We start from the raw sequence: 23,401 nt of genomic DNA on the forward strand, positions 1-23,401 counted from the left end.
GAGGAGGAGAAAGCTGGAATCCTAAGTCCACAGATAGGAGAGAATATTGGAGATTTTCAAAGAACCGCTCTGGAGGCTGGTGGGCACAGGGCAAGAGCAGAAGATTGCTTGCCAGTTGGCAGAAGCACCATTGAGACCCCAGATGGATCCCCTTCCCCAGCCTGGCAGAAGAAAGGTCCATTTTCCTGGAGTGGTTTGTATAGGACAGGGCTGCATTGCTATTCTGAAAACAAGAGAATTAAGTCAATGGTCTATACACTAAGTGGTAAGCCACTCCCTCACCTCCCCACAGGCCCCTTCCCCTACTTAGATCCCAGAAGGCAGCTAGTTAGGCTTATACCTCCCAGCAAGAGAGTAAAGGATTTCTACATGGGGAACTGACTTGTCCGGAAAAAGACTTACAGACCTGACATTGTAAGATCCCACTGAAAAAGTCAACCTTATCATCCACTATTGAAGCCTACTGGACAACGAGGACCACCCAGGCAGCTTTTCAGAGCCTTACTCTTAAATTTCAACAGGCCAAGATCATCAGATTATATGTGGAAAGCTTCTCAAACATGAGACCAAAATAAAGAAAAAAAGTAAGGGAAGGAGTCAGATGATGAAGACTGCAGAAAAAAAATTTCAAATACTAGTATCATTAGACAGACATGAGAAGATAATACATCTTATGAAACAAGATCGGTTTGCTATATGAAAAAGAACACTCAGAAAACAAGGAAAGGCTCTTGGGAACTAGAAATATAATAGCAGAAGTGAAAAATTCAATAGGTTTGAAAAAACTGAAAAAAAAAAATGAGAAAGTAGAACAAGAAGATAAAAGTGATAGAAACTGGGAGGAAGTCAGTCTTGAAAGTTTAACCTCAGACTCTAACAGAAACCACAGAAAGAGAACCCAGAGGGCATGCCTCCAAAACAAAGATAAATCACAGATTCACTGATGTGTCTGAACAGACTGCAAGGCGACTGACCTAAGAATTTAGGACTGGATTAGGGGTATGTACATAGAAATCCAAGCAAACAAAACAATGAAGCAATCACCAAGTCTGGCAAACTGAAAAGCTATACAAGAAAACAGTCGTATACTCTGTGGTTCAACTGTTAACAATACAGACATCCCAATGTAAACTCTGAATACCTATTTAACCAAAACTCTGATAACCTACATTGGGAGAACAGGAGAAGGAATGTGTGTATGTGCGTTTGGTAGTAGCTGGGGAGGGGGGTGTGGTAGTGCATGAGCTAAATTTAAATTTTCTGTATTAATGCCAGTAGATGATGTTAAAAACTGAAATGTCAATAAAGAGCAGTATAACAAATATGAAAGTAAAAAGAACTGCTGAAAGAATTAAAAGAGGCTGCCTGGGGTTGAGGGGTGGGGAGGAGAGAGCACATAGTGGTGTTTTTAACACCAACCTTGCAATGCTACGTGATTTCTTAAATGATATACATGTATTACTCTAATAAACATAAAAATAAAATAAAAATACTAAAGTAAAGGCTACATTTGTTTAGATTTATAGTGAGTTCACAGACTCTCAGGGTAGAGGTGGTATGTGGAAACAGTTCCTTGAGAAGCCAGGCATTATGGGTACTGTTCCAGTGCAGGGCCAGAGAGACATGTGGCTTGGGGTGGCCCATATAAAAACCTCATGTATATAGATCCAACTCCTGGGACAACCCAAAGGGACTCTGATTCTCTGCCATGCTGGATCTTTGTTTAAAATAAATGGCCATTGGCTATGTCTTGAAGCATGTTGGTTTTATAGAAATTTTGCTATCACTAGACTTGACCCTTGATATTCCTGCCCCAGGTCCAGCTGAGGAGTGAGAGGTGTTTGTATCTGCAGATGTTATACTAGACTTCCGACGATAATGTATGGGGCGAGAATAAGACTCAAGATGGATCCAGAAAACAGATCAAGTATTATGGCGCATGGCTCAGTACTTAAGGGCTGCGATATACACATGAGATAAGCCAAAGAGCAGTTAGGTGGCCTAAGCATTACAGAAAAGCCTCTTAGGGGTCACTCTGACCAAAGGGAAGAAGCCTCAGGGTCAACTCATTAACTCTCACAAGAGCTCAGTGAGGAAGGAGCTGCCCTCACTTTGCAGGAGGGTAGGGAAGGAGGAAAGCAGGTGGGTCTGAGGCCTCCCACTCCAGGGAAAGAAAAGGTGATGCCTACTTGTAGGGCTGCTTGGCACTCTTCCACCAGGCCCTGGACCAGGTAGTACTTGGCTTCTGCCAGCAGCTCCTCGATCTCCCGGCGGCTCTCAGGCAAGGGGACCGCCCCATCACGAAGGTAGTTGAGTATCGTACCAAAGTGCTTCCCACAGCGGTCAATGAGGATCCAGCCTGCAGTGGAAGGAGGATAGGAGGGGCTAGTATACAGGCCCTCCTCTCTTGGAAGGCGTTGAGAGGAAATGGGGTGTCTCCAGCTCCCTCTACCTCCCAAGAAGTGCAGGACCACAGAGAGAGCCACCGCATAAGGCTGGCTAGGCCCTGCTGGGGCAGCTCTGTTACAGACTCCAGACTCTGCTGGCTGGAGACAACCACACCCAGGGCTCATCTGGTCTCAGGCTCTTTTGGATGCCTGGGTCCGAGGCCTAAAAGCGTGTTTCTAAAGTACCTTCAAAAACTCCTTAGACAGGAACGCCCCAAGAGGGGCCTAGACCATCATACCTAGATAAAATGAATCCAAATGACCCTAACATTAGGGAAAGGCCTCTAGAGTAAAATTATCGACTCCCTCTTTCTATAAGACTTTTTTCAGACTCACAAATAACAGAGCCATTTCTAAGGAAGCAGAAGACTCACTCCTGACTCCTGTAGAGTGTGACCTTCGGCTCTTGGGGGTGACCCCCTGAACACTCACCAGCACCACCACAGGAAGTTCCATCCTTAACTCCCCAAACATGCACTTAACAGCTAGTGACAATCAGAGATAAAATGGTGAAGGAGACAGACCCTGCCCTCAAGCAGTTAAGTGTAACATGGGGAGATGGAACTCGCTTTTATTAAAAATGCCCACTGCTGACCAGAACTAGGCACCACGAAAAATTTTGGGGGGTGGGGCCAGGAAGACAAGCTCTTCCACTTCTCAATGTCCTCTCCAGTCTTAGCACTGGCCTGGCATTCCACCACTAGAGATGTGATGGGTTTTCAAAACTCCTCTACTGAAATGCAAATGTCCCTGGAAGTGGTATTTGGTGGAGGAAATAGGATCGGAGACTGGGCAGAGAAGATGGTATGGAAAAAGGAAGTAGAAATAAAACAAAGATCAAGTACATCTGGATAGAAAATGGGAAGCCAAACAGACACTGAAGTCCTGGCCTTCCCGACCAGCAGGCATCATCAGGTCTTCTGTGCCATATTATATGTGAGAAAACACCAATGCATGGGGCAGTTAGGAGGTTTAAAAAGGAATCAGTAACCTTATGCCCCCACTTTCCTGCTTCCTTTGCTCACAGTTCAGGAGAAGGGGCCCCCATTTCCACCCCTAACACCACTGTGCCCTGCCCCGTGTCCTCCTCAGACCCCCAGGCCATGGATCAGCTGCAGAGACCAACGAAAGCCAAGAGCAGCAAATATATCTTTTTCGCATCTAGAGTCAGAAGTCCGCTCACCTCCCTCCATCCGCTCATCCCCCAAATCCAGCCCTGCCAAGAGCTCTCTCATGGTTTCAGTGGACCACTTAGTAGTCTTTGCAACATTCACCAGAGGAGTTGGTAACAAGGCTATTTCCATGTTCCTCTTGCAACTATTCCACAACCCATGGTTCCCGGGCCTTTGGTCTGGTCTTGTCTCTCTACAGCCTTCCACTTTGTACTTCCACACCACTGTGGTTTCCTGAGAACAGTGAGAATAATCCCCAAACAGGGCAGATGCAATGCAAATGTGTGGCCTAGAGTCGAACCCTGGTCTTGAGGAAGAAAGAGGTAAATCACACATACCCTGACAGTGACTGCTGTACATTAATTATACCATCGCTTCTTTCTACATTTGAGACAATGAAGTACGGACTTAGTATCTGCTACGCAGCTCAGATGCCTACGGGTGCCTTGAGCAGGCGGGATAAATGAGTGCAGCCAGGCTGGGCTGATAGTGACCAGAGAATTGCCACACCTGGGGAAGGAGGGAGGTCTCTTTCCACTCCAGCTAAGAGTAGCCAGGCAGGAACGTGGGGCCATGGCTATGTGAGCCTCTCATGTTCCAAGCAAAGCCAAAAATTCAGACTTCTCTGTGAAATATCCTAATTTTTAAAGAATGATAAACTAATTTTTTTTAAAAAACTGTCATTAACCTACCATAGGGCAACCAAAACATATCTGTAGGCTGCAGTGGTCCTGCAGGCCACCAGCTGGTAACCTCTCTGCTACCCTGAATCTACTGCTTTTTTTCCAACGAGCTGACAAGATGTAGAAAGACTGACCGTATTATCTTCCCAACAGTTCTTTTAGAGGGAGGCTCATTTTCCTGTGAACAAATGAACACAGAGTCTCACAGAAGTTCAGGGACATTCCCAAAGTTGGGGAGGCAGGACTAGACCACAAAGAACAAGTAGGAAACTTAGGAAAACTCCTTTCACCAGAATTGAGAAGACAAGTAGAACCTCAGTCTTTAAGAGAAATGGCAACCAATTCAATCCAGCTGCTCTGGGAAGAAAACATACACATTCTGCCTTTGATGCGTGGACAACTCAGCTGTCGGAAAGAACAAGGGCCCCTGAAATCAATTACCCAAGTGACTGTCCGGAGTTTCCATAAACGAATGGGCGGACCGTGACACTGGGCTCCAGCTCAAGAATGCCATCAGGAAATGCTTGTGGCAAAGGAATCATACTTTGGACAAATAAGGGCAATGGAGCCAGGCACACTCTCCATGAGGTTTCAATTAGCACTGTGACTCTGAAATTTTTTAGTTGCTTTCAGAGCAGGAATCTATCCCTTTGAAACAGCTCAAAAGCCTTGCATGTAAAAAGCAAAGGGAAGCCAAGCAGTTGTTTGCTCATGGGGTATCTTTCCTGCTGCCAGAGCGCATAGGCTATTTATTTAGTACAAGTCAGAGCAGCAGCCTGGGGTCCAGCGGTCCCTTCAACAAGGCTGGAGAGGCTAACAGGTGGGGTGCAGACCAGAAGCTCTGGGATGGTTTGAGACACACAGCACAGCACCGGGGTTAATAGTGTAAACTTGTTCTGGAAACTCAGCTTTGCGTACTTGCTGGATGACGTTAGTATTTCACTTAACCTTTTTGTCCAGTAGTTTTTCTAAAACTAGTGCCTCATAGAGCTGGCATAAAGGTATGATGTGAGAATGTACGGGAAGCTCATCGCACAATGCTGAGTCTATTGGCAGCACTCAAATTACATCTCTGACAATGAGCCCTTTGCACATTTCATCATCACTGCTTAAGAACAGAGCAGCAGCAGCCGTCACGAGCAGGGCATGTTCCAGCTCCAGGAAGGAGTGTGTGTGGCTTCTCTTGGGGTCAGCGGGACTGGGCCGCTAGGTTCACCTTCTCCCAGCCTTACCATGTACTTCCTCTCTCCTTTCTCTCCCCCTACTTCCTCCAGAGAGCTTTCACTCTTATCCATACTGAGGTATTTATCCTCTATTTTTGTGGTTCTCAAACTTGCTTGATCATAAGTCACCTGAGGTGCTTGTTACAAATTCATTTTCTAGGAAGCTGCTTCAATCCCGAATCAGAATCTCTAGACAGGGTTTCTTAACCGTGGCCCTACTGACATTTTGGACTGGATAATTCTTTATTACGGAGGAACGGTCCCGTGCATCGTAGGGTATTTAGCAGCATCCCTGGTTCGTACCCACTACATACCAGTAGCACTCCCACCCCCAATCTGTGACAGCCAGAAATGTCTCTGGACAATGCCAAATATCCCTTGGGAGTCCAAATCATCCCTGGCTGAATACCACTGAGGTAGATCAGAGACTGAAATGGGAAAAAAAACATAAAAACAAGTCAGACTATGTTGTTTATGTTTACAACATAAAACCAAGTCAGACTATGTTGTTTATGTTTACAACATAAAACCATAAATAGGATACAGAATACATCTTTCTACAAAGCAAAAAGGGAAAGGGGAAAAATGTGTAAGAAACATGCAATCAGGGAGCTAAATGATGAAACACAAAGGACCAATAAGATGCTCAACACACTAGACATTAGTAAATGTTAAATAAAACAACAGAGTACCATACCGTAACCATCGAATTGGCAATAAATAAAAGATTTGATAGTGTCCGGTATCAGCAAAAATTCAGACCTCTGTGTGGAGTGTAAATTGACATAACTGCTAATACCTAATGAAGTCAAAGATGCTATCCCCCAATTCCTCTCCTGGGATTAAACTCTAGGACAAAGCTCCCAATGGTGGGTAAGATCTTAACGCTGCAGCCCCTGAGGTAGCTGGGAAGGTCTGGGGAGTCCAAGAAACTTTCATTTACCAAAGTAAAAACAGGATTTTCTGGATGTGACAAAGGCTGGGAAGCGCTGCCCTGGAGAAACTCACACATGCCACGGAGACTGTTCAAGAATATTCCTAATGTGGACACTGGGAGCAATCTAAATGACCATAAACAGAATATGGATCCGAAAACATCAGTATATTCCTAGAATGGAACACTCTAGGGCAGGGAATTATTTGAACTATAGCTATTTATTCGAGGCTTGATTTCACCAGCATAATGCTAAGCAAAGCAAAAACAAAAAGGCTACAAACACTATAACACCATTTATATAAGGTTTAAAAACACACCAACAATATATTGTTTAGGGGCATCAACAGCTATAGCAAAAGTAATTTATGGAAAGAGCCATATCAGTGGTTCTCAACCCTGGCCACACATCAGAATCGCCTGCAGAGTGCTTAAAAGTCCTAAAGCCCTACCATACCTTGCCAAGTACATCCGGCTCTTGTGGAGGTGCGGGGTGAGGGAGTGTGGAACTCGGGCGTCAGGATTTAGCTCTGAGGGTGACTCACTGTGCCAAGGCTGAAATCCACCCACTGACCCCAAAGTCAGGCCAGTAACATTTTATTCCTTGTCTGAGTGGGGCACAGGGGAGTTTGTTATATTATCCACAATTTTAAGCTCTCAATGTAGTTCAGAATTTTACATAAGGCAGAAAGCCTAGAGATCTCAGAGAAACTGAGTACCGTGATTTCTCCCCCATATTACCAATTTCCCCACTGGTTTTCTAGGGAAGGTGCGCTGATAAGATAAACAACTCTCTTCTTTCATCTAGTTTATATACTCCCTCATTCCAAAAACATTAACAAGAGACCAGAACCCACGGCTGGGGGGAGTACTGTACCAGGCAACAGGAATGACACAGGCAGAGGTGAGAGCTAGAGAGAACTCTTATTCAGAAAGATGCCACATAAACCCCCGGGACAATGGCGATGTTGACAAGGGCTTGGGTAAAAATACCAGCACTGTAAAAACTGAATCTTTCTGGAAAGGAGTCTGGCAAAGGCCAGCTCACTGCCAGCGTCTTTGGCTTCTCAGAAAAGCCCCCTCTAAGGGGGAACTATGCAACTGCAGTACACTCATCATGCCTCAAGGTTAAGGCGACCACTTCTCCCCTACAGACTAAGAACGGCGTCTCTGCAGCTCCTCCCAGTGCTCTGCCCTCCACCTCCACGCCCCGCCCCGGGCAGGACTAAAGCCACAATGAACAGCTCCCATTTATTGAGTCTCCCAAAGTGTGAGGCACTCTTATCAAGTGCTTCCTAACGGCCTCATTTAATTCCCTTAACAACCCTGAAAAGCATTACCATTCCCCACCTAGAAAGGAGGAAACAGACTCAGAGAAAATGTCACTCACCCGTTGTCATATTACCAGTAAAGAGCAAATAAGTCTAAATTAGCACAATGCCCAATACACAGAAATCATTCCATAAATGTTAGCTGTGACTGTTGCCATGTAACAGAGCAGGATTCAAACCCAAGCCCATCTTACTCCAACACCCATGTTCTTCTTTGTTTAGGAATTACATGTACATGGTACAAAACTCACACAGAAGGGCATGGAGAAGAGAGAGTCTGCCAACCACCCATGACCCTAGTCCCCTCCCCTGAAACAACCAGTTTCTCAAGTATCCTTTAGAGATTTCTAACAGAATTCATACACTGTTCTGTGCCTTCATAGACTTTGCTCTTTAGCCAGCAGTCTCTACTGCTGGATTCACCTGCCTGGCTGAGTTACACTTAGCGTTCTGGCCTCTTTGTGGCAAACTTCACTGCAGCTGACAGCCTTCCTGCCTGAAGCCCAGGGTGAAGCTGTGAGATGCAGGAAATTTTTTCAATTTGTATACCTAAGGGTGCACTTGAAGCAACATTTAGGCCAAGGGTCAAGCTGTGCAGTATACTTACCAGGAGGATTGCTCTAATACAGCACTGGCTAGAAGACCAGACACCCAGCCTGACAGCGCAGGCCCTCTCAGAGCCCCCAAAAGGTTTCTTAGTACCCAAAAAGGTACTAAGCCAGTGGTTGAATCCTAAGGCTGCCACACTCAGGAGACATGGCCTGGAGGCTGGGCCCATAATAAACCATGGACAGCAGATGGTAAGAGCCAGCAAGTCCTGGGTTCAGCAGCTTTTGAAAAAGCATTTCACATGCGATGTGGATTTCTCATTTATCAAACGTAACAACAGTACAATACCCACCCCTCAAAGGGTTAAAAGTAAGGTGTAAATGAAATAACACCCATAAAATGTTGTATTATGAACCTGACATAATGACATGAAGAGGACTAAAGTACTAATAAAATGAAAACGGCTGAGGTTTGGAACAAAGACAGCACTGCTTCCTGGGAGATGCTGGGTTTTCCAGGAAGCTCCGGGAAAGGACTCCCTCCAACAGCTGTTCAGAAGCCTCAGCAGGCTCCCTGGTCCCACTTCCATCTGTGCCCCATTTGGGAGATGAGGGAGCTTGAGGACTCTGTCTCCTCTGCAACATGCATCAGGCCACCAAGGTGAGGGCTTCAAGGAGATGAGGTTCCCTCTTTGCTTTTGAAGACTTAGCGCTTTTCCTGAGCGCTAAGGACTGAGTAGGGCAGGAAAAAAAGCCACAATAATCCTGGATTCTCAGATAAGGTCTGTTTTGCTCTGTAGCTGGGGTGCTATTGTCTTGATTTCCACAAATACTCCGGGCGATGCTGGGTTTGGCACAGCAAAGGGGATTCTCCTACTCATAAAAAGCTCGGTTTTTTCTGAGTAAGACACAGAAGGCAGTTCTGGAAAGCTGAGATCGCAGGAAGCCCAGATAAGTGGAGCTGCAGCCCTGCAGTCTGGCCTTCTCCAGGACACAGAGGGAAATACCAGGTGAGTATGGTCAAGTCGGGCTGTGGTCTAGCCTGGTCTTAGGCAATCTCAGGCCAAGGAATGAAGGACAAGGCCATTTTAAAACCTCATGTAACCTGCCCCGTAAACCCAGCCAGGTAAGGATATTCTCCCTTGTCAGGTGGCTCTTTGTTCCAGGTGAGGAAGAAGTAGTGACAGTAAGATGACTTTAAACAGTTCTTTGACTTTTACTAATGTGACTTTCCATGGAAAAAGAAAAAGAAATGCACTGAATATACATATACTTAATATTTACAATGTGCCAACAAGCCCCACGAGGTGGGTAGCACTGTCCCTATTTCACTGAACAGGGAAAATGAGACAGCAACAGGTTAAACAACTTGATTAGGATCACCAGCTACTAAGTGGGGAGGTGGGACTCAAAATCCAAGTCTGTGGGTCTTTGTCAGGACCCCAACCGAGGAGCACAAACGTCCAGAGAAAATGCTTATGACTCACATTCGAGTTTCACTCTGAAGGCACAGAATCATTGCTACAAGAACAGAAAAGGAACCAACCACAGTAGCCAGTCCAGCCTAGATTTTACAGAACTGAGGCTGCGAGTGGGGAAGTGACTTTCTCAAGGTCACACAGCAAAGCAACTACTAAGTCAAGACTGTGAGTCCCTGTCTAACTGACTCCTACTCATCTTCAAGTCTAGCTTAAATGTCACTTCCTTCCTTCAAGCTCTCCTTGATCACACCTCCCAGACCATATCCAGTCTCCCTGTTACTCGCTCTCAAGGTTTCTTGCACATAACATTGAGCTCAACCAGAAATCTGTAGCTGTGTGGAAAACTGAGCATTTCATGTTGGTCTTCTGAATCAGAAGCATCTGCGCAGTGCCTGGAGGGTGGGCTTACCTTCACTGTCGGTGAGTACTTCCATGCGCCCGCTGAACATGGCTTTCAGCATGGTGTCCTGCTTGGTCAGTGTCTGCATGGTGGTGTAGTAGAGGGCACCGCCCACATTCAGCTTCACATACTTGGAGCTGGGGCTCGTGCCCTTGAAGGAGGTGGTGCGGGTAGCAGCCGCTGGCACCGCTGAGCTCACCACACTTTCTCCTGACATCTCTTCCTGCAAGTAGAGAAGACACAGGGTAACCAGGGTCATGGCACCAGGCCTGTTTCACCTCCTTCTGCCACTGGGCTGAATCTGGCCACCAGATGTGTTTTCCTTTGTCCGAGCATATACTACATTTAAAACAAACTTTGCTCCCAATATTGACAACTCAGAAGAATTCACAGAAAAGTCTGGATTTCTGCCTTCTCTTTATATCAGTGGCCAACCTGGCCAGTAGGGCAACGACTGGTGGGAGTTGGGGTATTGGCTGCCCTCTGGGGAAAGACACATATTCCCCAATCTGCCCCAAGATCCACCCAGATAGCCTCATACACAGATCTCGCCTACTGACTTTGTGAGTACAAGTTTGCCAGTAACTCTTGTTTATAGGAACTTCCACTATGCCTTCTACTGGTATAAATGAATGTCCTGGCTATATCCTAAAGCAGCCTAATGCACTGCCCAGGTCTGTTTCCTTTTTGTCATGTACCACAGAACAGCTAAAAGTGCTACTTTTCAGATGAATTATAGATGAAACAAGTTTTTATGAAGCTGAGTAGGACCACAACTACCACTTCTAATACTTCCTGTAAAAAAAATATGTTTCTGAGAACTAAAGAACAGACATAAAAACTCTTGGAAGTAGGGTATTGCAAAATTAGACTTCCTGTACCAGTGCTGCCCAAGAGCAAGATCTGATGACAGTCTCCATAACAGCACTGCCAGCTCTCATGTACACATCAGAGAAATGGACATAGTGTCCTGATTTAAGCAGGAAAGGAAACCGGTACCTGGCATATGTGTACTCAAAACATTTCTTGAATGAATAGGCAGAATTATAGAACTGGAGATGTCCAAGAGTGGGCTGAACCTTCACTGAATCTGGGACACAGCACCGAGAAAGCAGCCTGACGGCCAGGACCAGGCCTGGCACCTCGTCTGGGCCTTGGTATTCCCAATGAACATGGACGATTTCAAAGCACATCACTATCGGACAAGGCCACTCTGTGACTGACGGATCAAAGACACAAGACTACTCCATCACTGTCTGAACACAGACAAAAACAGGAACACTGCCCAAAACACAAAAATGACCAAACATCCCCTTGTCCTGGCTAATATGAGTCACTGCTGCTTCTTTATCAACATGAGTTTTAGTCCCATTCCATTCTTCCCATCTTCAAAATAGGAATTACTGAGATTCAATCACAGAATCAGTCCTGCTTCCTTAGAGCATCCAATGTAGAGCAAAGCCCCAGTTCTTGAATCCTTCCCCAAAGCACACGAGGCAAGCCCAAATCCTCTGAGATGCCCCGAAGTTCTCCTTCAATGCATCAAGGAAACAAACTCAACTTTGACTATAGATATGCTCCTGGTGGTTTTGGCTGGAGGGCACTGACCGAACGAAACTTCAAAAAACTATACCCTCATACTGAAAAATTGTTTTTTAAATTCTTTATGCCTTTCTCTTTTCTAGATCTCTCACAATGAACATGTCTTGCTTTTATAATTGTTAAAACACAAATGTTAGTTTTTTCCAACGGAATAAGGGACTGATGGGTGGCGACCTGCCTTCAATTGGTAAGAGCAGAGGCAATGGCCAACCCTCTTGACCTCTGTCCCCCAAAAGAGTGGCCTGGAAATCATCCACTGGGAAACTCACATCAGAGCCTTGCAGAGTGACACAGAGAAAAATGGCCTGCTGGAAAGACAAGTGTTTCCTCAAGAAACTTTCTACTTCATCCATTAAAAATGTCAAAAGAAGGTAAATTTTCAAAAGCTCAGGTTTAGCTCACCTGGGGTCTCTGTGGCCCGACATCAAACATAAAAGAGGCCAAGAGGAAGTGGTGACCTCTCCTGTCTAGCTTTCTTTTGAAATCAGTCCCCAGAGACCAGACACTAACAGTTATCACCAACCATCCTCCCCGCCACCAAAAAAAAAAAAATCTCTGTGTTCATAGGATGACAGAAGTAGCTTACGGGAATAAAGACTTTCTAAAAACTTTGAAGACTTGGTGGTGGTACTGGGGAGGCTTACAAGTTGTAAAGGTTTTTTTTGGGGAGGGGGTGGCAGGGGGCGGGAAGTTAGTTAAGAAAATTTGGTCCAAAATGGAAATACGTTTTTAATTACCCTTTTCAGATCTAAATTTACGTAAAAATAAATACATTTTGGAGAAACCATTTAGCATTTTATAAGGCACCTACCATAAAACAGACAAAAAAAGTCATTAGGTATATTTTATGTACTTTTTTTTGGTCTCTGTTACCTTTTTAAAGATAATTTGCATACAACGAAGTGTATTTTAAGTGTACAGTTTGAAGAGTTTTGGTCAACAGATGCATCTGTGTAGCCCTCACTCCAATCAAGAGAGAGAACATTTCTGTGGCTCCAGAAGCCAGTCCCGCCATGCCCCTTTCCCACTCTCCCCTCCCAAAAGATACCACTGTTTTCATTGGTATCTGGAAGACTGCAATTGTGATCTCCATTTTGCGGGTTTGGATACCATGGCCCACACTTCAGGCACTTTCTAAAGTGAGTTAATGATGGAGGTGGCTTGGTGATAGATCAAGTGAAGGACATGGGCAAGTCCTGCCTGGTCTCAAGACCATAATTTTATCAATGATCATGCTTAGTATGCATAGAGTTATCACAAAAGTTGAGCAAGGAGGATCCTACCCCTTCTTTAGAAAGTACAAAAAAGCTCTGAAAAAAAGATGGGAGGCAATGTGTGGCTCTGAGCTTCGGTCTGAAAGTCAAACCTGAATTTAAGCCTTGCCATTTACCAGCTCTGGGAGCGTGGTTGCATCATCTGAATCTAGTCCGGTCTATCAAATGAGGACAACAGAGGTGCCTCCCTCCCAGGACTGCTGTAAGGGATGCCACAGAGCACTCAGCACAGAGCAAACATGAAACACTTAAACAATGACTTTTTGAGAATGCTCTTAAAATCTCAAATTATCTTCTCCTCTTTGGAGACCAGTTCCAGCTCTACTGACATCTGACTGAAATACTAAGTGATAAAGGCAGAAACCATCTTGATCTAGCCGAAGGCTCCAAAATAGACAAAGAAAGCTCTGAACCTTTCCAGAGCCCATTCCTCCAAAGGTCAATCACCTCAAAACTAGGAGAGGTCCTTGGAAAAAAGGTTCTGGCTGTGTTTATGTCCCAGAGCCCAAGTTACAGTGAGCTGAGGACACAAAGCAGAAGACAATAACTCTCTCACAGCAAACCTCTCTACTTTGGATATCCTAGCCATCGCTACTGGGATCCTGCTTTTTAACTTGTTTCAAAGGTTTGTTTTCGTTTTTAATGAGGTTGAAGAGGTGAGGCAAGAGAGAGCAAAATTGGTTACAAAAAAATAGAGGTAATTAATACTGCAGGTATTGGCTACCAATTCCATTCAATCAAAAGTTTATTCCAGTTAGATGGATAAGTCAAGGCATCGCTCTTTCCATCTCCCGAATATGCTGCTGCTGATTCTAAACAGTGACCCTCTACTTGGCTGCACGTTGGAATCCCCTGGAGAGCTTAAAATAACACTGATCCTGGGTCCTACCCATGAAAATTTTGATGGATCTGGTCTGGGGTGTGGCAAGGGCAAAAGAATTTTTAAAAATTCCTCCAGGTAATTCCAATGTGCAGCCAGGATTGCAACACACTGTTCTAAAAAGTTCTCAGGCCTTAATTAGGTTAATTAACTTCATAGCCTTGGAGAAGCTTCCCGACCTCTTGCTCTATTAGCCTAGTGAATTCCTGACCACAGATTAAAAACCAAAGCATCATAAACAAGAGCAAGCCCCTACTTCGCAGTTTCAGAGCCACAGACGGGAAGCAACTGTATGTATGCTTAAAAAATAAAAGTAAAACAAATGGAGAAAACTGTTGACTTGAAAGTAGACCAAGGCAAGTACAACAGGGAAAAAAAGCACCAAATCCTTCACCCCTAAATGTTTTCTATACAACTCTGTAGAACTGTCTCCCTTGTGTGTGCTGGGGGAAATATGTGTGTGGAAAGTTTGAGAGTCTGGCAAATCCGGACCGCAGTTAAGTTCCACTACTTCTTGCATGATGTTGAGAGAAGTAATTTAACAGAGTCTCAAAGTTTCCAAACTTGCAAAATAAAGTTAAAGCCATAATCTTCATAATAACCCCAGAGAATGAATGTTAAAGTACCACGCATCTGGTGTTCAGTGTAGTTTTCCTTCTGCCCCTCAAGCTTTCCTTAAGACCACAGATTCCCAGCCCTGGCTGTACTAGAATCACTTGGCTGTGCTTAAAAAGTACTAATGCATGGGCTTAACCCCAGAACAAGTAATCAAATTTGGGGAGCAGGCAGCTCAGAAACCAGAGTTTAAAAGCTCTTCAGGTGATTCTAATGTGCCCAGAGCTGACAGCCACAAAGCTGGGATGTTTCTTTAACCAGCTAGATCTAAGAGTCACTGCCTTGAGGCTAGCTATAAAACTTCTCCAAACTGAGGGCATTTCTACAACTCAAAAAAGTCTGCCATTTCATTTCAACCAAATTAAATTCAATCAGCCACATAGATGAAGCATTACTTTGCATCCCAAACCCATAGGACAGCTAGTATGTCTAAGTGGTCTGTCCAATTACATTCTTCTCCTTGTTTAGCACAAACTATTGACTTCTCTTGAAAGTCTAGTGAAGAAAATGTCATCGATCCCACTTTTTGGGGGAAAAAATTAAGAATCCGAACTATTGGGGTCCTCTGACTCCCACTCATATGACCTTTTCATTACATAGCCCAAATCAAGAAATCATTGCTTCAATCTCCTGCAGGGCTTAAAACAGATTCCTGGGCCCCACCCCAAACTGCTTAGTCTGCGTGCGATAGGCTTGAAAATCTAGTCATTTTTAACAAGTTCCAGCTGATGCTGTTGGTCTGGGGACCACAGTTTAAGAACCCCCGGTTTGTGCTTTCTTCTCAAATGGTACTTATTTCACATAAAATGGAGCAGACCAAAATCAGACACAGGTTGACTCATTTTTTCTTCGGCAGTGTCCTTGGGACTGATCTTCCCTAAAGACGGCACTTTCCAGGGAAGAAACATGGGCAAACAAGTCTGGGCTGAAATTCGCTCATTCTCCCCTGGGACAAACAGCTATTCAAGGGAAAGACCCTTGAAAGATCCCAAGCACACATTAACTTACCACAGCTGGGAAACAGCATGTGACGCACTCGTTTCTTAGGTGTGGTCACCTCCAGCCTCAACAGAAGTGACTACATAGGTACCCAGGCGCCAGTTAAGACACCGGACTCCTTGGCGAAGGTACCCTGACCTCAGGCTCCTGGCATCCCTCCCCAGAGTTGGAAGCACGCAAAGCATGCCGGCTCCTTCTCTTTTATCTCCACTCGCGGGTGTGTTCGGATGCACCTGGGAGCCACTGCCCCATTTCCCGGAAATCTAGCGACTCCTGCTACAACTTCCAAAAACCAAAACTCTCCGCCCTCTCATAACCCACTTATTCTCCTTCACAACTCTCAAATCTTCATTTTACGCCCCAAATGTCCGTCTTCAATGACATCTCTTTGTTCTCTTTACAATCATCAATTCCCACTTTCAACAAACACTCAAGACTCAGACCCCTCCGCCCCCCCCCCCCCCCCCCCCCCCCCCCACATATCTGTTCCCCAAGCCCAAATGCCCTTTCCCGGATCCCCAACAGCTAGGGACCCTCCAATTCTCCACCCAAAGCCCTTTCCCCACCCCCGGCTTCGCCCCCATCCAATCCCCCAACAGACTCTCCCCTATCGCGACAACCCCTACTGTACACCTTCCTGTCGGTCCCTTCCCTTCTATTCTGCCTCTGCCCCGCTCTCCCAGCCGTCCAGAGACGGGTCAGTGGGCACCGCCCTCCTTACCATGAAAAGTCGGAGGACTCCGGAGTCTCCAAACCCGGACTGAAAGAGGCAGGAAACACCCAGCTCGCGTGAGCCAGGGGCGGAGGCGGGGCCGGGGCGGGAACTTCCGCTGTCCGTACCCTACTTCTGCCCCTCAGAGGGCGCCTTCCTAAAAAATTAGCTATACTCCTAGAGATCGGCCGCCTTCCTTCCACCCTGCCTGGCTGGAATGGGTTGCATCTCCTCTTTGAGGGGGGTGGGGGTCACGCATTTATCCCGGTCCTGAACACTCTGAGATATCAGCATCCAGAGAGGAGGGCAAGATGCAGGGTGGTTGCCGTTCTCGGGCAGAGACGCTCTGCGGAACTGTCATTGGCCGGAACTGGATAGTTGCTTCCCGGCGGACTTCTGAGAACGACGCCCCGGGGCAAGATGGCGGTCGGTCCTCGGTTGCTGCCCCGGGTCTGGTACAACTCAGGGGTATTGGGCTAAGGCAACGATAGCTGTGGCTCCGACCTGGAGCGCGGGGGCTTCAAGCAGGTAACGGTCTACGGCCTGCGGGTAGCGAATGGGAACAGGGTCGTGATTTCAGCGGGTGGTGGTGCCGGGGCTTTAGGGGAGGTGGCCCTGGGGCCGGGTCCCTGCCCCACCTGGTTGGAGGGACAGGTGCTAGCAACTGGCTTTCGCGCTTCAGGGAGCGTCTCTCCGTAGTCTTTTCCATCTCTTTTCGTCTCTGGGCTTTTAAAAAGAGACTAACGCTAGGTAGAAAAGATTTATTGTGATGTTGATGCCGAGGAAAGACGCCAGGTCTTAGGAATTAACGAAAACCAGAGTTCCGAATCCTATTTTGTCGCTGTGTGACCTTGGGTGAGTTCCTTCACCTCCCTGAGCCTCAGTTTTCTCCTCTGTAAAATGGAGTAATTAGCTCGTTTCACAGAGAGTGTTGTATAGTGCAAGTTTTAGTACTGTGCCTGACACCCCGCTGTCCATAGAGGCAGCTGGTGTTAATGATGTCGTTAAAGGAAGGCTTGTTTTTAATTTACCTCTCATTTAGCCCCACGCGCAGCCTTGCATTCTCAGCTTTTCTTCACTGGTCTGTGAGTGAGGAAGTCTGAGTCTTGTGTTTTTCACTTCCAGATAAATATTGCTTAGGAGTTAGAGCTGAGTTCAAATTCAGGAGCCTAGCAACCTCTGACAAGTCATGACCCCTCTCTACGTTTCACTTTCTCCCTATGAAGGTGGGATTAGTAATAGCATGCACCTAACTGGTGATGGTTATTAAATCTGGCTGCCCAGCTATTCCTACCATATAGAAAGAAGCCTTTGGAGCTCAGTCAGCAGTTGTTATTTATGGCGCTTCACCTTTGAACAATACTCTGGATTCTTTTGCTCCATGAAGTTGGCCTTATCCAGAAAAGACTGATTTTTGAGCAGGTCTCAGAATGTAGAAGTAGAGAAGAGTCTGAGTTCTGTCTCTTCGTATTAAATCTTGCTCTAACCCTTACTAATGGTCTAACCTGGGCTATGGGAGATACTAAATGATTTCACAGGGTTGCTGTTCTTTTAGAGATCACTTAGAAAGAACTTGGCCCATAGTGGGTACTCCAGCAACATGTTTTCCTTTTGCTTTTTATATTATCTTGGTTATCACTAACCTCTTTTTTCCTTTATCGCTGTTTCCCTAACTGGGTTGTAATCTTCTTAAGGACAATACAGTAAAGCTCACTTATACGCTATTTGCTTTCAGCCGAGCCTTATTAATATTTTTCCATTTAGTGCTACAGTGTCATGATGACTAGATTGAGGTTTATAAGTAGGGCAAATGTTTCATTTAATCCTTTTAGCAACCCTAGGAGCTAGGTACATTACTGTTATTATCCTCAATTTACAGATAAGGAAACTGAGGCCTAGAGAGGATAATAGTTGGGCCAAATGAGGTAGAATTAGAACTAAAAAGAACCAAGGACTACGTTGTCTGATCCAAGGCTTTTTCTGTTACACACAGCTTTTTCTTTGATTCCCCACGGCATTTAGCAGAGCAAGCACTTAAATACTTCATGATGTGTTTGTTTTATTGATGAATCATACTAAATACAATACAGGTAGAGGAAGTGAATAAGAAAGAATTAGAAAAACTGCAAAGAATAGACTGTCATATGGTGTGAATAGAAACCAACATATAGTATTGCTGAGAGGATAGTAATCTCAAGGAAGGGATCTTACCCTGAGAGGCCCCCTGGGAGAAGTGAGAGTTTTGAGATACAGTAGGTCCTTGAATAATGTTTTGTTTAACGTCATTTTATTATAACATTGATGAGATGCTATAGGAACTTAACTCTTCTTTGTATCACTCATGGTAAAAGTGGTTTCATTATGTCGCTTTGCCCCAGTTCCAAGAACCTACGGATGATGTTAACTGAGGACTTAATGTAATCTTATAGATGCTTAGTCACAGTTTACATGCAGCCTCCTATTTTTCCATTGGGAATAGGCTCTCTCTTCCCCTCTCCCACAAACGAAAGACCGTGCGTTAAGGAACGAGCATATCATTGTCATCATGGCTTGGGCCCAGTTCTTTTGCATCTCTCAGGAAGTTGATGCTGTTACTCAATTGAAACAGGGCTAGGAGTTCATAGCCCTAGTGACAGGACTAGTGAATCTTAATGCACCCGGAGATAGGAAAAATATCTAGTAGATAAGGAATATAGGATCCCAGCATTATTTTCTACCCAAAGAACCTTGGTAACTGTACAGATATGAGCCTCAGCTGAAGACTTAAAATCCTTGTGTCTATAAAAATAATACATCAGACTTGTTGACTGTCCTCTGTCAGCCACCTCAGTAGGTACTTGATGTGCATCTCATTTAGTTCTCATGAGTGGCCTCTGAGCCAAGTAACGGGAAGACAAAGGCTCTGAGACATCACTCTACAGTACATGGCAGAGCTAGGGACTGGCTCCAGCTCAGTGTGACTCCAAAGCACAGGTGCTTCTCAGTGCCATGCCGCCTCACCATGTGCTTTCTGTGGAAAATTTAGAAAGCGGAGACCAGATAAAGGTACAAAATTTCCCACAATACCACTGTCAAAACAACATGTTGACATATGATTTCCCAGTGTTGTATCTGTGTGTGCACATGCATTTTTCTTTTTCATTATGTAATTGGGATCATATTGGTTCACAGAGAGCTCTTTTTTCATTCCTTAGGGATAAATATTTTCCTATATTGTTACAACTGTCAAATATTATTTTCAATGGCTTTTTAAACATTCAACCGCCTCTGTTTTTTCTTGCTTACCATCATAAAGCGTGTAAAGCTTTAATTCAATAATTTCTTTGGGATTACAGTTGACCTTCGAACAGTGTGGGAGTTAGAGGCACCAACCCCCCTGCACAGTTAAAAAGCCATGTATAACTTTTGATTCCCCAAAAACTTAACCACTAATAGCCTACTGTTGACTAGAAGCCTTATTGATAACATAAACAATTGGTTAACACATATTTTGTATGTTATATATATTACATACTGTATTCTCATATAAAGTAAGCTGGGGGAAAGAAAATGTTAAGAAATCATGAAGAAGAGAAAATACATTTACAGTATTTATTGAAGAAAAGTCTATATAAATGGATCCATGCAGTTCAAACCCATGTTGTTCAGGGGTCAACTGTATTTTCAAACTATTCCCTTTAAATCATGTGTATTGGGAAGCTAAAGTCTAACATTTAAACCAGACATTAACTAAAGAGAACACAATGTTATTTTTTTTTAAAACCAGAGGCACTGTATTTATTACTTTTACTCAGGAAGGCATATTATATCCTAGCTATGAAACTTAACCCTAACTGTGTATTCTTTTACTTTTGCCAGAAAGAAGCTCCTCTGAAGTGAGAAGCTGCCCTCTGCCATGAGTCCTGTGCAAGATCACTAATGAATACCTGGCATTTCTACGGCACGAGCAGGTCCTCAGGTGAGCTCCGGACTTCCACTGCTGGGCGCAGAAAGAGTGAGTGATTCAGCAGACTACTACCTTTTTCCTTCCAGTCTTCTTACCCTCCTCCTATCATCAGGCAGACTTTGTTAATTTGTTTGGAGAATTACTGAGAGACTCATGTTTTAGAAAAGCTTTGTTGTTTAACAGATGTGAAGCAGTGTTGAAGAGGGGCCACAGTCGGCAATATGAGGGCAATATATCAACATGGGAGGAGCCTGGCATGAGCCTTTTATTCTTAATAATGTTTTCATCTGGATACTGCTTAGAGTGAGGTAACCTAGTAAAGAAATTGATTTCCAGAAGTCTGGATTTATGAATAATTTGTTTCAATGCTTTTGTCAGCTGGAGTGATTATATATTTTGGATAGAATAACAAAGTTATTGAGCATCTAAAGAAATCATCTCAGAATGAGAGGTTCCATGGACCAGTACTGTGTGCTCTGGGCTGCTAGCCAAAGCCATCCCTTTGGGAAAAGACAGATACTGGTGATTGAGATAAAAATGTAATGGATAATTTAGAGCCTCTATCCAAAAGGTAGCAGTCAGTGGATGGGAGCAGCTCTGCTCTAAAGTCTTCATCCATCCTTGACAGGATGGAAACATAAGGGCAGATGAACAAATTATGCATCAATCAAAACATATTCAGTTTAATAGATTGTCTTACATTCTAGAATCGTACCTTTGGCTTTTTTAGTGTTAAAATGACCCTTTAAAAAAAGGGCTTTTTGTGTGCTGGGTACAGGTAGGTACCAGTAAATATTTGAGTGAATGAATAAAATGATGATGATAATAAATCACGCAAATATTATGAACTGCTCCAGAAAATTCAAATATTTAGGCATCCTTTGTTTTAGGATGCCTAGTTTGTATTAGAGCTTTATGGCTGGGATCAAATCATGCTTTGTTCATTCATTAAACAATTATAGAACCCATACCCTAGAGCCAGGCACTGTGCTCTTTCTCTTAAGAAAATGTAAAAAGCATCGCTGGTCTTTGTGAGTTGCATGAAAAGAGTTGATAGGAAGTTGGTACTTGTGCCAGGAGAGCTATTGGCACTTTGGAAGGTGCTGGAGGGCCCCGAGAAGCTCTGCTGCCACCCACGTCCCTGCCCACCCTGTGCTCTTGAGCCCCTTTCTGTACATGTTTTTCATGTAATGAGCTATACCAACTACTTGCTATTTTCCTTGCAGGGCTTGTGTAAGTTTGCAAACATGTTCACCGTTTCTCAGACCTCGAGAGCCTGGTTCATTGATAGAGCCCGTCAGGCTCGAGAGGAAAGGCTGGTGCAGAAGGAGCGTGAGCGGGCAGCCATTGGAATTCAGGCCCATGTCCGGAGTTTTCTCTGTCGGAGTCGACTGCAGAGAGAAATCAGGTGGGTGTTAGCAACTCCTCAGCACATTTTTTCTTGCTCCCAATTAATAGCCAGAAAAAATGATGTTTTCTCTTACAGTTCTTAAAACTTATGGCTGCTATGAGCTCCTAATTAAAAATGTCTTTTTTACTCTTCTCTTCCTAGGAGAGAAATCGATGAGTTTTTTAAAGCAGATGGCTCTGGATCCAGTAAAAGAAGCGCACTTTGTGTTTTTAAGATTGCCAGGAAACTGCTGTTCTTGTTCAGAATTAAAGAGGATAATGAGGTAAAATAATAGCAAACATACATCATACTTACTGTCTGCCAGGTCTTTTTGTAAGTATTTTATAAATATTAACTCATTTTGTTCTTATAGCAACTCTCTGAGATAGGTTCTGTTACTCTTACCTCTTGCCCTTTTGTCTTCTTGGGACCTGTTTTGTAGGGATTATGCCCAGTGTTTCTGGCCATCATAATTCTTTTCACATCAACTATTACAAATACTTCGACTCAGATGCATACAGGAGCCAGGCAGGTTAGGTAAATGAGTGAAATAAACCATTTATGAGACAGAACATAGTACAAGTCATAATGAACGATAACTGACAGCGGTTGTAAGGACATCAGAGGGAGTGATAGGTCTGTGGCATGCCCATCCAAATGGGGTGACCTCTACTCAGCCTCAGCCATTGGAGGACTGATACTCTAATTTTTTTAAAGAGATGCTGAAGATCTTAATGCTCAGTTTTCTAATTTGTAAAAATTGGCCATTAATTTGAAATTTCTTGTAAATCCTGCAAATCAAACAAAACATGCTTGTTGTACCTTTGAGGTTAGAATGATTAGCCTAGAAAACAATATCAAGAAACAGCTAATTATCTCATTCCTCAATGGTACTGTTAGTAATAGTACTAACAGTACCATTGAGGAATGCCTCTGAGTGATCAGGGGTTAAGTGTTTGTTATTGCTCAGCTTTACACTGTGTGAGACCCTCTGCTAGGCACTGGCACCCCAGAAGGAAACAAGAAGACCAATATCTCTGCCTGGGAGAGCTCAGAGCCCAGCAGGAGAGGGAGGAGTACACTGGCAGTGAACACAGGGTCATGTAGATGATGGGCAGGATTGGTGAGGTGACTGACCCCTGTTTACAGAAGAAGAAACTGCAGCTCAATTGTGGGGCAGGCCCCCAGGGCCACACTGCTTTTAAGGGTGGATCCAAGGTTGATATTGCCAGAGTGTAACCTGGTTTCCAGCTTCTGCTTTTCTTCCTTTTGTTTTTCAAGATAGAAGTGATGATTCGACAGTCTGTGAGGCAAAAGTCAGTATCCATGATGCTTACAAATTGGCGAACAGGAGAGCATGATATAGGAGACAGCTGATAGTCCACAGGAATCCAAGCCGTTTACCGGATTGAGTTTTTATTTTTTTTATTTTTTTTTCAAAAGGAGCCCCAGTCTGGATTACTAGTTTCTAACACATCTGAAAGGCTCCTGTGGGCCACCAATTTGAGACCCTTTCTGATCCTTAGTTTCCACATCTATAAGAAGGTATTTAAAATGATTATGTATGTTAGTCTTCCAGCATAATAGCTATACAAGCCAAATGCCCACCGAACATTCGTTTCTTTCCTTTTTTCTTTAGTCGTGAGAATTTATAACCCCCATTCTACCTCTTTGCAGAGATTTGAAAAGTTGTGTTGCTGTATTCTGAGCAGCATGGATGCTGAGAATGACCCCAAGGTAAGTGGAATGGGAGCTCCAGGCCTA

At 44.4% G+C, this 23,401-nt stretch overlaps 2 protein-coding genes across 7 annotated transcripts in view; one reads left to right on the top strand and one right to left on the bottom strand.

The window, feature by feature from the left end:
* The window catches only part of KCTD10 (potassium channel tetramerization domain containing 10), a 30,813-nt gene extending 14,365 nt beyond the window's left edge, over positions 1–16,448 (bottom strand). For both annotated transcript variants that reach the window (XM_011377809.2, XM_011377808.2), the window contains exons 1-3: positions 16,311–16,448; positions 10,229–10,442; positions 2,190–2,359 (exon numbers count right to left, since the gene is read on the bottom strand). In XM_011377809.2, coding sequence (XP_011376111.1) covers positions 2,190–2,359; positions 10,229–10,442; positions 16,311–16,313 — 387 coding nt within the window. In that variant the 5' untranslated portion in view covers positions 16,314–16,448. The remainder of the gene's footprint in view (positions 1–2,189; positions 2,360–10,228; positions 10,443–16,310) is intronic.
* Positions 16,449–16,606: 158 nt separating this feature from the next.
* UBE3B (ubiquitin protein ligase E3B) overlaps positions 16,607–23,401 on the top strand; it is a 50,934-nt gene continuing 44,139 nt past the window's right edge. For 3 of the 5 annotated variants that reach the window (XM_011377810.2, XM_023521900.1, XM_023521899.1), the window contains exons 1-5: positions 16,607–16,829; positions 20,160–20,259; positions 21,474–21,655; positions 21,800–21,920; positions 23,315–23,374. In XM_011377810.2, the coding sequence (XP_011376112.1) occupies positions 21,495–21,655; positions 21,800–21,920; positions 23,315–23,374 (342 nt within the window). In that variant the 5' untranslated portion in view covers positions 16,607–16,829; positions 20,160–20,259; positions 21,474–21,494. Of the gene's footprint in view, positions 16,830–20,159; positions 20,296–21,455; positions 21,656–21,799; positions 21,921–23,314; positions 23,375–23,401 lie in introns of those variants that run through there. The other 2 variants (XM_011377811.2, XM_023521901.1) reach the window with 2 other exon arrangements.

Source organism: Pteropus vampyrus, unplaced genomic scaffold (assembly GCF_000151845.1).
Source record: "Pteropus vampyrus isolate Shadow unplaced genomic scaffold, Pvam_2.0 Scaffold322, whole genome shotgun sequence".
Taxonomy (NCBI): Eukaryota; Metazoa; Chordata; class Mammalia; order Chiroptera; family Pteropodidae; genus Pteropus; species Pteropus vampyrus.